Source organism: Pseudophryne corroboree, chromosome 12 (assembly GCF_028390025.1).
Source record: "Pseudophryne corroboree isolate aPseCor3 chromosome 12, aPseCor3.hap2, whole genome shotgun sequence".
NCBI lineage: Eukaryota > Metazoa > Chordata > Amphibia > Anura > Myobatrachidae > Pseudophryne > Pseudophryne corroboree.
The window spans coordinates 150,625,119-150,638,615 of NC_086455.1; the positions used below are offsets into that span (position 1 = coordinate 150,625,119).

At 46.4% G+C, this 13,497-nt stretch overlaps 1 protein-coding gene across 1 annotated transcript in view; it reads right to left on the reverse strand.

Moving 5' to 3' along the window:
* Positions 1-13,497, reverse strand: part of ZFYVE26 (zinc finger FYVE-type containing 26) — a 138,050-nt gene that overhangs the window by 59,002 nt on the left and 65,551 nt on the right. The window contains exons 16-19 of the mRNA XM_063948177.1: positions 12,033-12,152; positions 10,816-10,971; positions 8,022-8,249; positions 2,295-2,400 (exon numbers count right to left, since the gene is read on the reverse strand). Of these exons, the coding sequence (XP_063804247.1) occupies positions 2,295-2,400; positions 8,022-8,249; positions 10,816-10,971; positions 12,033-12,152 (610 nt within the window). The remainder of the gene's footprint in view (positions 1-2,294; positions 2,401-8,021; positions 8,250-10,815; positions 10,972-12,032; positions 12,153-13,497) is intronic.

A 13,497-nucleotide genomic window follows, 5' to 3' on the forward strand; every position in this document is an offset into this window, starting at 1 on the left:
GCGATCACTTCAGCGTTGCAGGTCCCGGTATTGACGTCTGACATCCACAGACCAAACGCCTCGACATGCCTGCGTTCGGATCTCCACGCTCCGAAAACGGTGAGTTGACGCCCAGATCCGCCTTCCTCCTGTCAATCTTCTTGCGGTCGCCTCTTTCTTCATTGGAGGCGTCGCTGCGCAATGCAGCCGCCACGCATGTGCAGTTCTGACCCGATCGCACGGCTGCGAAGAAACGCAGCGTGCGATCGGTTCGGAATGACCCCCCACAATTCCTTAGATGCAGGGGAAGTAGCTGAGGATTTCTTTTTCACATTAAAATAAGATTCCTCCTCATCCTCTGATAACTTATCCGGGATTTGCAGGACCTCTCTAATAGCTTCTATCAGGGCCTGTATTCCCTGTGAAAAAGCTGCATCAGAGTCCACCTCACCCTCCTCTGGGTCTGATACATCATCATCATCGGTATCAGCATGCATGATTTGGGCCAGAGTACGCTTCTGTGGTCAAATGGCAGGGGTCTGAGACGCTGGAATGACCGCTGAATCTCTATTCATCAGGTCATCAACAGATTGCCTTAACTATTGCGTCTCCTTCTCATTTTGGAATTATTTATTCAAAATATTTGAAATCATCCCTTTTAATGAATCTAACCATACTGGTTCAGATCCGCTAGCCTGAGAATGTGTACTATCCTGAGTACACAGCAGTGATCCCCCAGATTGAGAAAAATACACACACAGGAAATCGGTTAAAAGCACAGTTAACCCACACAGAGCCCTCCTATGGAGAGACAGAGTATAATGGAGCCTGCTACACTGCGCCCCTATAGCTAAATAACAAGTTTAGATGGGTCGCAAACTAAGTACCCTTAACAGGGCTTAGTACACCAAATATTGCTCCGCCCCCCTGCATTGACCCCCGCCCTGGTACTGCTGAGGTGTCCTGGAGTCCTTGTGAAGGAGCTGCGCTTCCCTGTCAATCTGCCTGTGTATAGCTGCAGAGTGAAAATGGCGCTGGTGAGCTGCTGGATCCACTCAGAGTGAAGCCCCGCCCCCTTAATGGCGCACGGTCTTCCCAGGTTTTTTATACTGGCTGAGGTAATTATTCTGTTCTACAGTGGGTTAAAACCCCTGTAGTGCCCTGCCAGTGGGGGTTTATTTAGTGGCTTCAGCTCGCCCCTCACAGCGGTCACTACAGTGTCTCTGAAGCCTGGAGCGCAGCCTGCATGTCAGCGCTGCGCTCCTACCCTTGTGACGCCATTACAGCCGGCCACCTACTCACCACCCTTCTGACATCTGGCTCTGTTAGGGGTGGCGGTGTGCTGCAGTTCTGTACGCTCGCTGTGGTGGGGCTTGCGAATATGACCCTCAGTGTCCTGTAAGCGGTGAACAGTACTATTAACCCCAGGGAGGTTGGGCCGTTCCCCAACCCCCCTAAGTCCCACGAAGCAGGCAGTTTGGTGCCAGCCAGACCTGCCTGAAAACAATAAAAAAAGAAAATAAAAGCAGAAAACTCTTCAGGAGCTTCCTAAGCGTGACCGGCTCCTCCGGGCACATTTTCTAAACTGAGTCTGGTAGGAGGGGCATAGAGGGAGGAGCCAGCCCACACTATCAATTTCTTAATGTGCCCATGGCTCCTAATGGACCCTTCTATACCCCATGGAACTCAAATGGACCCCAGTATCCTCTAGGACGTAAGAGAAATTATGATTGAGCAGCATAATTTTCCAAATAAATGCCTCAAACTGTTATGACATAAGAATGAATGCAGCGTCACGTTCATTTCTGTTTGCCAAGATCATTCTTTATCTTCTGTTTATCAGTCAATTTAACTCACATTATTATTTGATTTTTTTTATTACTACTTCCTCTTGCGCTTGTACACAAGAATATTCATATTTTACACACTTTTAAAGCATATTAGGGGGTCTATTCAATCCATGTTGGATTCTCTCTCCGACGGAGAGGATCAGACAGTGCAGTATTCAATTAGCGGGCATTTCAGACAGGTTTGCCTGTTTTCGACAATGCCGATCCGACGACGGCCATTTTTTAGATGCACAGAGAGCGCTGCCGCGACCGCGGCTGGCGGTGGCCTGCATAGGGATTGATGGCCAGCCAATGAAGGTACGCCGGACCGGCAAAACGGAATCTGGTCTGGCGTCCTGGGCACACCAATCCGCCCGATTACATGTAAAGATCACACATTTGTATAAGAGAGGATTCATACGCACCCGCAGGACCAGGACATGTCACGCAAAAAGCATTATGCAGTGTGATGTTTGGATAATTTACCTTTCTGGAGAAACTTGCCGCTCAAACAACAAATGAGAAATCAACTGTGAAGGCTTTTGTTGCAGAAGGACAAAAGGATTTCCTACCCTCACTTCTAATGAGGTATCTACAAAGAAATGAAGAATACATCTGTTGTTAATCCAAGACCAAAGAACCAATCCGATCTCAAACTATATGTAAGATGTCAGAAATCCAGATGCTGCTGCTTTTGGCTCTGCTGGGACATTATCCATGTATTCTGGTGCAGGCCTTTGGTCAAACTGAGAGAACAAAACTTGGCACCTATAGGAGCCTTCACCCAACACCTGGTCATAATGCAGCCAACCAACCAGTCAAGCATAATATCTTGGCATTACGTCAGAAGATTATGTCAGTAATAAAGATGTGACCTCAAATACTATTTGCTGCTGTTGCACCAAACATCCCTTTTTGTAGTGCAAAGTTTCCGTGCAACTTTTTGCTCAAGTGCAATGCAACAAAACCGCTTAACGAGACTGCACTGATTAATTTGATATGTGACACAAGTATCTGTGTGCGATAGAGCCTGTGTCTGTATACAGAGCGCTCCGTTGCTGCGACGGTGGCTTTTACGCCAAGTTTCGTTGTGCTTTGTATACATTCAGACTCAGTCGCACCAAGATGTCACATATTAAATGAATCACTGCAGGCTTGTTAAGCAGTAATGTGACATCACGTTGCAATGATGCACATCCACGTGAAAACAATGCTACACCGCTAGGTGTGATTTACTCTTTCCAGGCTAGATATACCAGGACACATCTGTACCTAGATGTCTATCACTGCACAAATCTGTGCATTTTACAGATATAATATACATATATTGATGTCTGAAGTTGGTACAAAACAAAATCAGAAAAAAGGATTTTAATTACCTACCGGTAAATCCTTTTCTCGTAGTCCATAAGGGATATTGGGGAGACTTAGTACGATGGGGTATAGACAGGGTCCAAAGGAGCCGCTGCACTTTAAATTCCTTCACTGTGTGTGCTGGCTCCTCCCCTCCATGCCCCCTCCCACAGGCAGTTATAAGTAAAACAGTGCTCGAAGGAGAAAGGACATACTTGAGGGAAGGAACATAACAATAAGTGGCGAGATTTACACACCACGAACATAAAACAACCAGCAACGGCTGGAAACAACAAATAGCAACAGCTGAACAGGTAACGATAGAAGAGAACCTGCAGAAAAGGCGACGCACTGAGGCGGGCGCCCAATATCCCTTATGGACTAGGGGAAAAGGATTTACAAGTAGGTAATTCAAATCTTATTTTCTCTAGCATCTATAAGGGATATTGGGGAGACTTCGTACGATGGGGACGTCCCAAAGCTTCCAGAACAGACGGGAATGTGGGGAGACTTCTGCAGCACCGCCTTCCCAAACTGGGTATCCACTTTGACCAGGGTATCAAACCTGCAGAACTTCACAAAGGTGTTCTTCCCCGACCAGGTAGCAGCTCAGCATAGTTGCAAGGCCGAGACTCCACGGGCAGCCGCCCAGGAAGAGCCCACCGATCTTGTACAGTGGGCCTTCAGAGACTTAGGAACAGGTAAGGCTGCCGACACATAGGCCTGTTGGATAGTAAGTCTAAGCCAATGAGCAAAGGACTACTTTGAAGGACAACTCTTTTTCTGCGCATCATAGAGCATGAACAAGAAATCCATCTTTCTGATCCAAGCCGTACGCTTGACATAGATCTTCAATGCTCGCACAGCATCCAATGCCTCCGGAGGAGCAGAAGTGCCAGAACTTGAAGGAACCACAATAGGTTGATTCAAGTGGAATGCAGAGAAAACCTTCGTCAGAAACTGCTGCCTAGTCTTGAGCGGAGCGCTCTGTCCTCGTAAAAGACCAAGTAGGGAGTTTTACATGATAAGGCCCCTAATTCTGAGACACGTCGAGCAGAAGCCAGGGCCAATAACATCACCGTCTTCCACGTGAGGTACTTGACTTCGACCATCATCAGAGGTTCAAAACAGTAGGACTGTAGAAATTCCAACATTACATTCAAATCCCAGGGTGCCGTGGGCGGCACAAAAGGAGGTTGAATGTGAGGTACTCCTTGCAAGAAGGTATGAACTTCTGGCAATACTGCCAATTTCTTCTGAAAGAAAATTGAGAGGGCCGAAATCTGTACCTTAATAGAACCCAGACATAAGCCCATATCCACACCAGCTTGTAGGAAACGAAGGAATCGCCCCAAGTGGAACTCCGCAGGCAGATACGAGCGTTTCTCGCATGAAAAGACATCTCTTCCAGATATGCGGATAATGTTTTGATGGTTTCCTGGCCTGAACCATGCAATGACTCTTTTGGAAAGGCCCTTATGAGCTAGGATTTTCCGCTAAACCTTCATGACAACAAACGAAGTCGCTGTAAGTGAGGGTAGACGAACGGTCCTTGCTGAAGAAGAACTCTTCCTAGTGGTAGAGGCCAAGGGTCTGCGACGGACATGTCCAGAAGATCCGCGTACCATGCCCTCTGAGGCCAATCCGGGGCAACCCTTGGAAGCAACGGAAATCGGAGGAAATAGGTAGACCAGCCGGTAAGGCCAAGGCAACGTCAGTGCATCCACTGCCCTCGCCTGAGGGTCCCTGGTTCGTGAGCAATATCAGTGAAGATTATTGTTGAGTCGAGTAGCCATCATGTCTATTTGTGGGCCGCCCCACCGGTCGATGATCTGCTGAAACACCTGATGGTGGAGCCCCCACTCCCCCGGGTGGAGATCGTGACGACTCAGGAAGTCCACTTCCAGTTGTCCACTCTCGGAATGAAGATTGCAGACATTGCTCTTGCATTTTTTTCCGCCCAGAGGAGTATCTTTGACACCTCTAACATGCAGGCTCTGCTTTCTGTCCCTCCTTGCCAATTGATGTACGCCAATGTTGTGGCATTGTCCAACTGTACTTGGATGGCATGATCCTTGAGTAGAGGAGAGGCCTGAAGCAGAGCACTGTATATCGCCCAAAGGTCCAGAATGTTGATTGGAAGGAGGGATTCATGGGCTGACCATCTGGGGCCACTGGGGAACAGGGGCCACTGAGTTGGCTCCAGGTGGGACTTCTGTAAATTGAGAATCCACCCATGGTGTGACAGAAGTTGGATAGTGCTGTCGATTTGTAGCAATAAAAGCTACCTGGATCTTGCTTTTATCATGAGATCTTCCAGGTAAGGGACAACATTGACCCCCCCCTGGACCCGGAGCTGGAACATCATCTCCACCATTACTTTTGTGAATACCCTCAGAGCTGTGGACAGGCTGAAGGGTAGTGCCAGAAAGTGGTAGTGATCGTACAGTAGGGCAAACCTCAGATAATGCCTGATGAGGTGGCCAAATTGGAATATGAAGGTAGGCGTCCTTGATATCCAGGGAAACCATGAATTCCTATTCTTCCTGGCCCACAATCACTGCTCTTAAGTATTCCATCTTGAACTTGAAAACCCTGAGATAAGGGTTCAAAGGACTTTAGATTCAAAATGGGCCTTACCGAACCGTCAGGCTTCGGTACCACAAACAGGTTGGAGTAATAACCCTTTCCCCGTTGTTGTATTGGTACGGGAACAATGACGTGGGACTGGACTAACTTTTGGATGGCATGTTGCAACGTAACTTGCATATCCTCCAAAGCTGATAATCTTGATTTGAAAAATCATTGGGGAGGAGCACCGTCAAACTCCAGCTTGTAGACCTGAGAAATGAGGTCCTTTACCCAGGTATCCTGGCAGGAGCTTTCCCAGATGCGACTGAAGGGATGCAGTTGAGCTCCCCTCAGGGTGGATGGGCACCGTCATTCTGAGGACTTAGTGGAAGCAGAACAGTTTTTCTGTTCCTGAGAACCGATGTTCGCAGGTCTACTTGTCTTACCTCTGGTGCCTCTAGCCGCATTGGAGGCACATCTGGCCCTAGTTCGAAATCTGTTAGACCGAAAGGAATGAACAGATGGCCCCGGGTAGGAATGTCTAGCCAGTGGGGCCCCAGAGGAGAGAAACGTGGATTTCCCCGCAGTAACTTTAGAAATCCACGTATCCAACTCAACCCCAAATAGCCATTCCCCAGAAAAGGGGAGAGATTCCACACTGCACTTGGACTCTGCGTCCGCTATCCATTGACGCAACCACAAAGCCCTGCACGCCGAAACTGCCATGGCAGAGGTCCTAGCATTAATATTGCCCATCTCCTTGAGCGGGTCACACAGGATGTAGTGTCCAGAGGCATATCCCCGGCGAGGCCCTCCTGAATTTGAGAAGCCCACGTGTGAATGGCATGGGTCATCCAGCAACCAGCTATGACCAGCCTTTGCGATACACCTGCTGCTGTGTAGATAGACTTTAGTGTAGTCTCTATTTTTCTGTCCCCGGGGTCCTTTATGGTAAAGGAGCCCGGGACAGGCAGTACCGCCTTTTTTGACAGTCGAGAAACTGATACGTCAACCCCCGAGGGTTCTTCCCAGAATTTCCTACCTTCAGGAGAAAATGGGAAAGTGTGTAAAAATCTTTTTGACACTTGGGGGTAAATTTACTAAGATGGGAGTTCTATTTAAAATGGGATGTTGCCCATAGCAACCAATCAGATTCTACTTCTCATTTATCTAGCACCTTCTAGAAGATAATACCTTGCATCTACTTGGTTGCTATGGGCAACATCCCATCTTAAACAGAATAGAGAATAGAGGAAGGAGCCAAAATACCACCGCCCCCCTAATGGTGTTGGAGCTACAATGTTCTTTACACTGGCAAAGACACCCAATTAGCTTAAAAACATCACACAAGTGCTAGTTTAACCCACCGCTAGCCAGTGTACACAGGGGGCTATAGCAGATTTCCCCCGAGAGGGTCCTGTATGCCTCCCCTGCGTGTCAGCCGCACTTTGAACCTGGGGACCCCCTAGCGGGGCCCCCGGTTTGTACTCACCACTGTCGTCACCTTCAGGCTATTGTAAGCGGTGTGCGGTGTGCTGGGATTGCGACAGCTAAGTGCCTCACTGTACAAACAACCTCTCAGGATGGTGGTAATGCAGCAGGGGAGGTGGCTCTGACACCTTGCAAGGCCGGTGACCACCCCTCCTCCCCCAAACTAGCACGGTGCAGGTATGCTGTTGCCCAAACAGCATACCGAAAATAATAAAAGTTTAAAAGAAAGTGAAGAAAACACTCAGATGTGCATTCGCTCCTGAGGGCACTTTTTTCTAAACTGCCTGTAGGAGGGGGCATGGAGGGGAGGAGACAGCACACCCAGGGAGGAAATTTAAAGTGCACCGGCTCCTTTGGACCCCGTCTATACCCGACGTACTAAGTCTCCCCAATATACCTTATGGATGCTAGAGAAAATTACTTTAAATGCCAATTTCTTGTTTAGTGCGGGCAGATCGTGAGAAAACAGGGGCACTGTTATGCCAATGTCTGTGTTATTTAAGTGTAAAGCCAATATTAAGCAGAAAGTAGGAGCACTCTGTTTTTACTGTCTCACTCTAATGTTCTAAATATAAATTAGGTCAAAATATCAATATGTTTCTTAGATGATGATCCTGCACACATAGGTATGACTAAACAGGAAATTTTATTTTTGTCCTTTCATAGTTCCAAAAATAGCAGTAAAGACCAAACCTATCCCTGAGTGAGACTGAAGTTACTACACCTTAACCATAATCAGACAATCCATGTGAGAGTTTGAGGACTATTCCGCTAGTCCGTCTGCCTGCTACAACTTACCCGACTCTGAATTTATACTTTGGACAATAGCTTTGGCCAAGGTGTCTATGTATGTAAAAAAGTGGCGAACGAGGTTAAGGGTAAAGCTGTGATTGTCTAAAGATTGTGCGCACTCTTCCATGTTACGCAGGAGAAGATTCATCTGCTTACGAACAGGATTCATTTGCATATCCTGAGGTTTCATAGACGATTGGTCCATTAATGACTGAATAAGATTTCCTTTGGGTTCTAATAAAAGAAAAAGAAAAAGCAAGAACAATGGTTACAGTACTGTTTATCTAAGCACATAACAGCAGCTTAAAACTAAGGGGTAATTAGACGTCAATAGCGGCTACCATGGCGATTGGTAGTCTCAATACAGGCCAAAAAAAGGCAAGTTGTAACACAAATAGGAACCTGGACAGCAGAGCCGTCATGCTGTCATTCCAGTACCCCTGCCCTTTACTCGTCCCAATGAAGCCTACACCCCGCAAAAGGTAATCTCCAAGGGACACCAGCAGAAACCTCTGTACCCACAGGTCCCCTTGTCCGAAACAAGGTATTAATTTTTCCACCAAGTACAATCACACAGGGTGTATACCACTGTTAATGTGATAACAGTAATTTACTTATACTGCATAGCTCTTTTCTCTAATGAGACTCAACGTGCTTTACACTTGCATAAAATACACCAAACATGAACATAATACAGGGACTTAGATTTTAGTCCTCTCTGGAAAGTCCAGGCCTTAGGGAGAGTCACCTAGTGAGGTCAACTACTGTATCATTTAACCCACGATTTCCAAGACCAGTGATGCTGTAGTGGCCCACAACAACCAATTACTTTTTCCCTTCTAGTGAACCAATGAAAGGGTAATTGTAGCCAGGGGCGGATTGGCCACTGGTCCCACAGGGAGGATTCCTCGTAGTCCGTAGGGGATACTGGGCGCCCGACTCAGTGCTTCGTGTTTCTACTTACCTTGTACATTTCTTGGTTGGACCTGCTGTTGTTATCCCTGTTCCTGTTCTAGTTAGTATTGCTATCCTTTGTTATTGTGTGTTGGTTTGTTGACTCACCGCTATTCTTGTTTATTCTCCTTCACAAAGTATGTCCGTCTCCTCGGGCACAGTGTTCCTAGACAGAGTCTGTAGGAGGGGCATAGAGGGGAGGAGCCAGCACACTGAAGATTTCTTAAAGTGCCAGACTCCAATGGACCCCATCTATATCCCATGGTACAAATACCATCCCAGTATCCCCTAGGACATTAGAGAAAATATTTTTTTCTTTCTAAAGAATTATATATTCTCCCTAATTCTATTGGTGCATGACATTATATGCCCCTAATATTTTTTTTATTTTTACTTTTAAAACTTCCTCCTTGAAGCTGGACATTGCACTCTCTCTGGCAAATCTCGGGGATTGGGGGTTGCTGCTGCCATGTCTACACAGTACGCTATGTACACCTCTGCTGGACATGCGAGGCCACTTTCACAATCTGTCCACTTTCCAGATCCACTTTAAGTGGAACATGTACCAAGCAGTGATAAAAGTGGAGAAGTGAGCCAGTGGAGAAATTTCCCATGGCAACCAATCAGCTGCTCCATACAACTGTATAGTATGCAAATTAGAAATGTTAAGTCAATGCTGATTGGTTGTCGTGGGCAAATTCTGCACTGGCTCACTTCTCCACTTTTATCACTGCTTAGTACATGTTCCCCTTAGTTCCCAATCCGCCCCTGGCTGCAGCCATGGGAAGACATGAGGGCGAGATAACCCAGCAATGAATCAGACAATGGGAGGGGCTGAATAAATACCACCACCTGCCATCCACAAGAAGTTATCTGCAGAATATCTTGATCATGACCATTGCTGCATTAAAGTGACAAGAGTACTTACATACTCACAGGATCACACAAGAAGTGGGGTACTCTGTAACCGCATTAGGCTTAGAACAATCAAGCTTACAAAACGCACCCCGGAACATGCTCCGAAACCGCGCAGTAGATTTTAAACCCATTAAATAGCAATGTATAGAACCCATCAGCCGCAATACCCTCTATGAGTTATATACACCTCCTTCCCAAGCAATACAGTTACGTTAACAAATACAGATGTGAGCAGAGTGTTTTATTTTCGAGAGCTCTATGCATGCGGCTTTCCTTTCTTGTTTAGGGCGAATGGACTAAGACAAAGGCCCTCATTCCGAGTTGTTCGCTCGCAAGCTGCTTTTAGCAGCATTGCACACGCTAAGCCGCCGCCTACTGGGAGTGAATCTTAGCATAGTAAAATTGCAAACGAAAGATTAGCAGAATTGCGAATAGAAACTTCTTAGCAGTTTCCGAGTAGCTCGAGACTTACTCTGCCACTGCGATCAGTTCAGTCAGTTTCGTTCCCAGTTTAACGTCACAAACACACCCAGCGTTCGCCCAGACACTCCCCCGTATCTCCAGACACTCCCGCGATTTTCCCAGAAACAGCAGTGTTTTTTCGCACACACCCATAAAACGGCCAGTTTCCGCCCAGAAACACCCACTTCCTGTCAATCACATTACGATCACCAGAACGAAGAAAAAACCTTGTAATGCCGTGAGTAAAATACCTAACTGCATAGCAAATTTACTTGGCGCAGTCGCACTGCGGACATTGCGCATGCGCATTAGTGACTAATCGCTCCGTTGCGAAAAAAACAACAACGAGCGAACAACTCGGAATGACCACCAAAGAGCAGAATCTTCAACTGCACTTGCTGCAATCATTTTCTTTTCCCGAAGGAAAGCTCCTCGGAAGTCACTACAGCAAAGCGGATGGACTCACCGTATGAAGCAATTGCGGATTTCAGTTGGGTGACAATCTGCTCCAGCTCGTGGCTCAGTGTGATCTGGCAAACCATATATTCATCTCTCAGCAGTGGATAACAGGTGTGCAATAAATCTGTGATGCTGCACTTGAACTGGCTGTTAATCTTTTCTTCTGTAAAGTGGTTAGGGAGTAAAAATAACAGACAACAAAAAAAATAAAAACACTCAGTCAATGGGTGCTAGAGCAAACCACCTAGTACAGACTGTAACCAAACAGGGTATCTAAACTAGAAAGCTGCAATAAAACCAAGTAAAGAGGATTACACATTATATATATATATATATAAAAATAAAAAACAATCTGGAGCCCAACACTCAAAGCAGAACAAGATAGCTGCGCTGGTGCACTATCATCTTGACGGTGGCAATAAAGCACCACTGACACATTGATAGTCAAACCTTGTGTTTGTACTTCCTGGATTTTGGAAAAAGCAGTACAGGTGTACAAACAGGCACAGCCCGACAGCTGTTTCGACCGATACAGGTCTTCCTCAGGGGCTGAGTCACCAGACCCTGTGACTGTATCTCTCAGGTGGGCGCATTGGAGTGAAGTTTGCGAGGTTCATGAAAAACTCTTTCACCAACTTGCACCTAATTGAATTGACCCCCATGAGTTCACTGTGCCAACTCGCCACGCTACTGTATATTTGACAACCTCAGCCTCAATACACCGGTGGGTGAAATCACACAGCAGATGACATTGGTCCACTATGCATCGTGCAGACTTACAATCTCCCGAGGTCACCAATCTCCAGTTGTTGGTCTAATATGGGAGAATGCACACCCAATATACATGTTCCATATCACTGAACCCATTGTCTTAGTTTTAAAGAAAAACCCAGGAAAAATGTTGTCTTCATCCATATTTTCTTACTTAAAAACGTCCAAATATATTATTATTCATTTTGAGAAGCGTTCCGCCTCTGAAGCGCTGTATCCTTTCATTTTTTCATATTAAAATAACACAAATTCCTACTTTTCACCTAGACTGGAGGTGTGAGCTACAAGCCACTTTAACACCACTAAAACCTGCATTAAAATTGCAGATTTCTAATTGTACAGCGAAACATTGTGACATTTACTTGCAGTGAACAGCTAATTAACCTGTATAGCAGCTAACCGGATCTGCCCCTCTGATTGGCTCATATGATAGCCCACATAGAAAGACCATACCTAATGTAGTTGATCCTTGTGGTGGGCTTGGATAGTTAATGATTTTGCTCATTTGTTGAAGAACAGCTTGGAAACCTGTAATTCCTTCATGATGACCCATAATTTCATCGGCAATCCGGTCTGTAAACATAAAAACATGCTCTGAGTTTGCACTCTACTGTAATATGTAACTAACTAAACACGGTTTCAGTCCAAAAGCAATTTCTCTCTCACCCAGGGTCGGACTGTCCGATAGGGGTACCACCGGTAGGCCCCACTGCCTGAGGGCCCACTCCTTCCTCTAGGGATCAGGTTCCAGACTGTGCACTTGTATTATACATGGTAGATATGTTGCATTACACTGCACTAAACTATTGTGTATTTCAAGCCTCTGTAGAGGCTGACCACACCCTCTTTGTAGGCTGGCCACACCCCCAAGTATGGGCCCTTATAACTGCATTCCCCCGGTAGGCCCTTCATGCCCCAGTCCGACTCTGCTCTCACCCACTAGGGCAGGAGATGGGGAACCTTCGGTCCTCCAGCTGTTGTTGAACTACACATACCAACAGGCCCTGCTACAGTTTTGCTATTTGGCCATGCTAAAACCTTTGCAGGGCATGTTGGGATGTGTAGTTCAACACCAGCTGAAGGGCCGAAGGTTCCCCTTCTCTGCACTAGGGGGATACTGGACCAAACGTCAGATCTCTGTCGCTTTACAATATTCAATATATTTATGCTCCTCCCTTTTCTATATACACACCATGCAGGGACCCCTGCAGGAGATGGTGATATTTATTCTGATAAAATATAGACAGTTTTATTTTCCCCAAGGAAGCTTCCTTACTGGATAACACGGTAAGCTCACTGGGTTGTCCGATAACTAGAGCGGGCCCAGGAGGTGCAATTCTCTGTGCCACCACCCGCTACGGATGTGATTATTACTCCAAGAGGACCTCTGCCCCCACCGACCATTCTCTTCCATCTTTCAAATCAAACTGCAGAGTCTCCTGCTTGGGAGCACTGAGCAGTGCAATGCACATCAAAATGAAGGGAAAGCACTAGCAGACAGGGAAGTGACCCCCTGGCAGGTGCTGATGTAGTTAATTGCGCTGGTATTGTCACCTCCTAGCGCACATAGGTTGTATTATTATTGCAGGAGAGGGGACTTTACAGTAATATATGAGGAGGGTATTATACAGCTCCCAGCACATACAGATATGGCGTATAATTATTCTATAAAGGAGAGGGTACTGTACAGCGATGTATGAGGAGGGTATAATGCAGCTCTTGACACACACTGATTTGTGGTATTATTATATAGGGGAGAGGGTACAGTACAGTGATGTATGGGGAGAGTATAATGCAGCTCCCGATATACACCGATATGTGGCATTATTATACAGGGGGGAGGGGGCTGTACAGTTTGTATGAGGAAGGTTTTATACAGCTCTCAGCACATACTAATAGGTAGTATTATTACTATAGG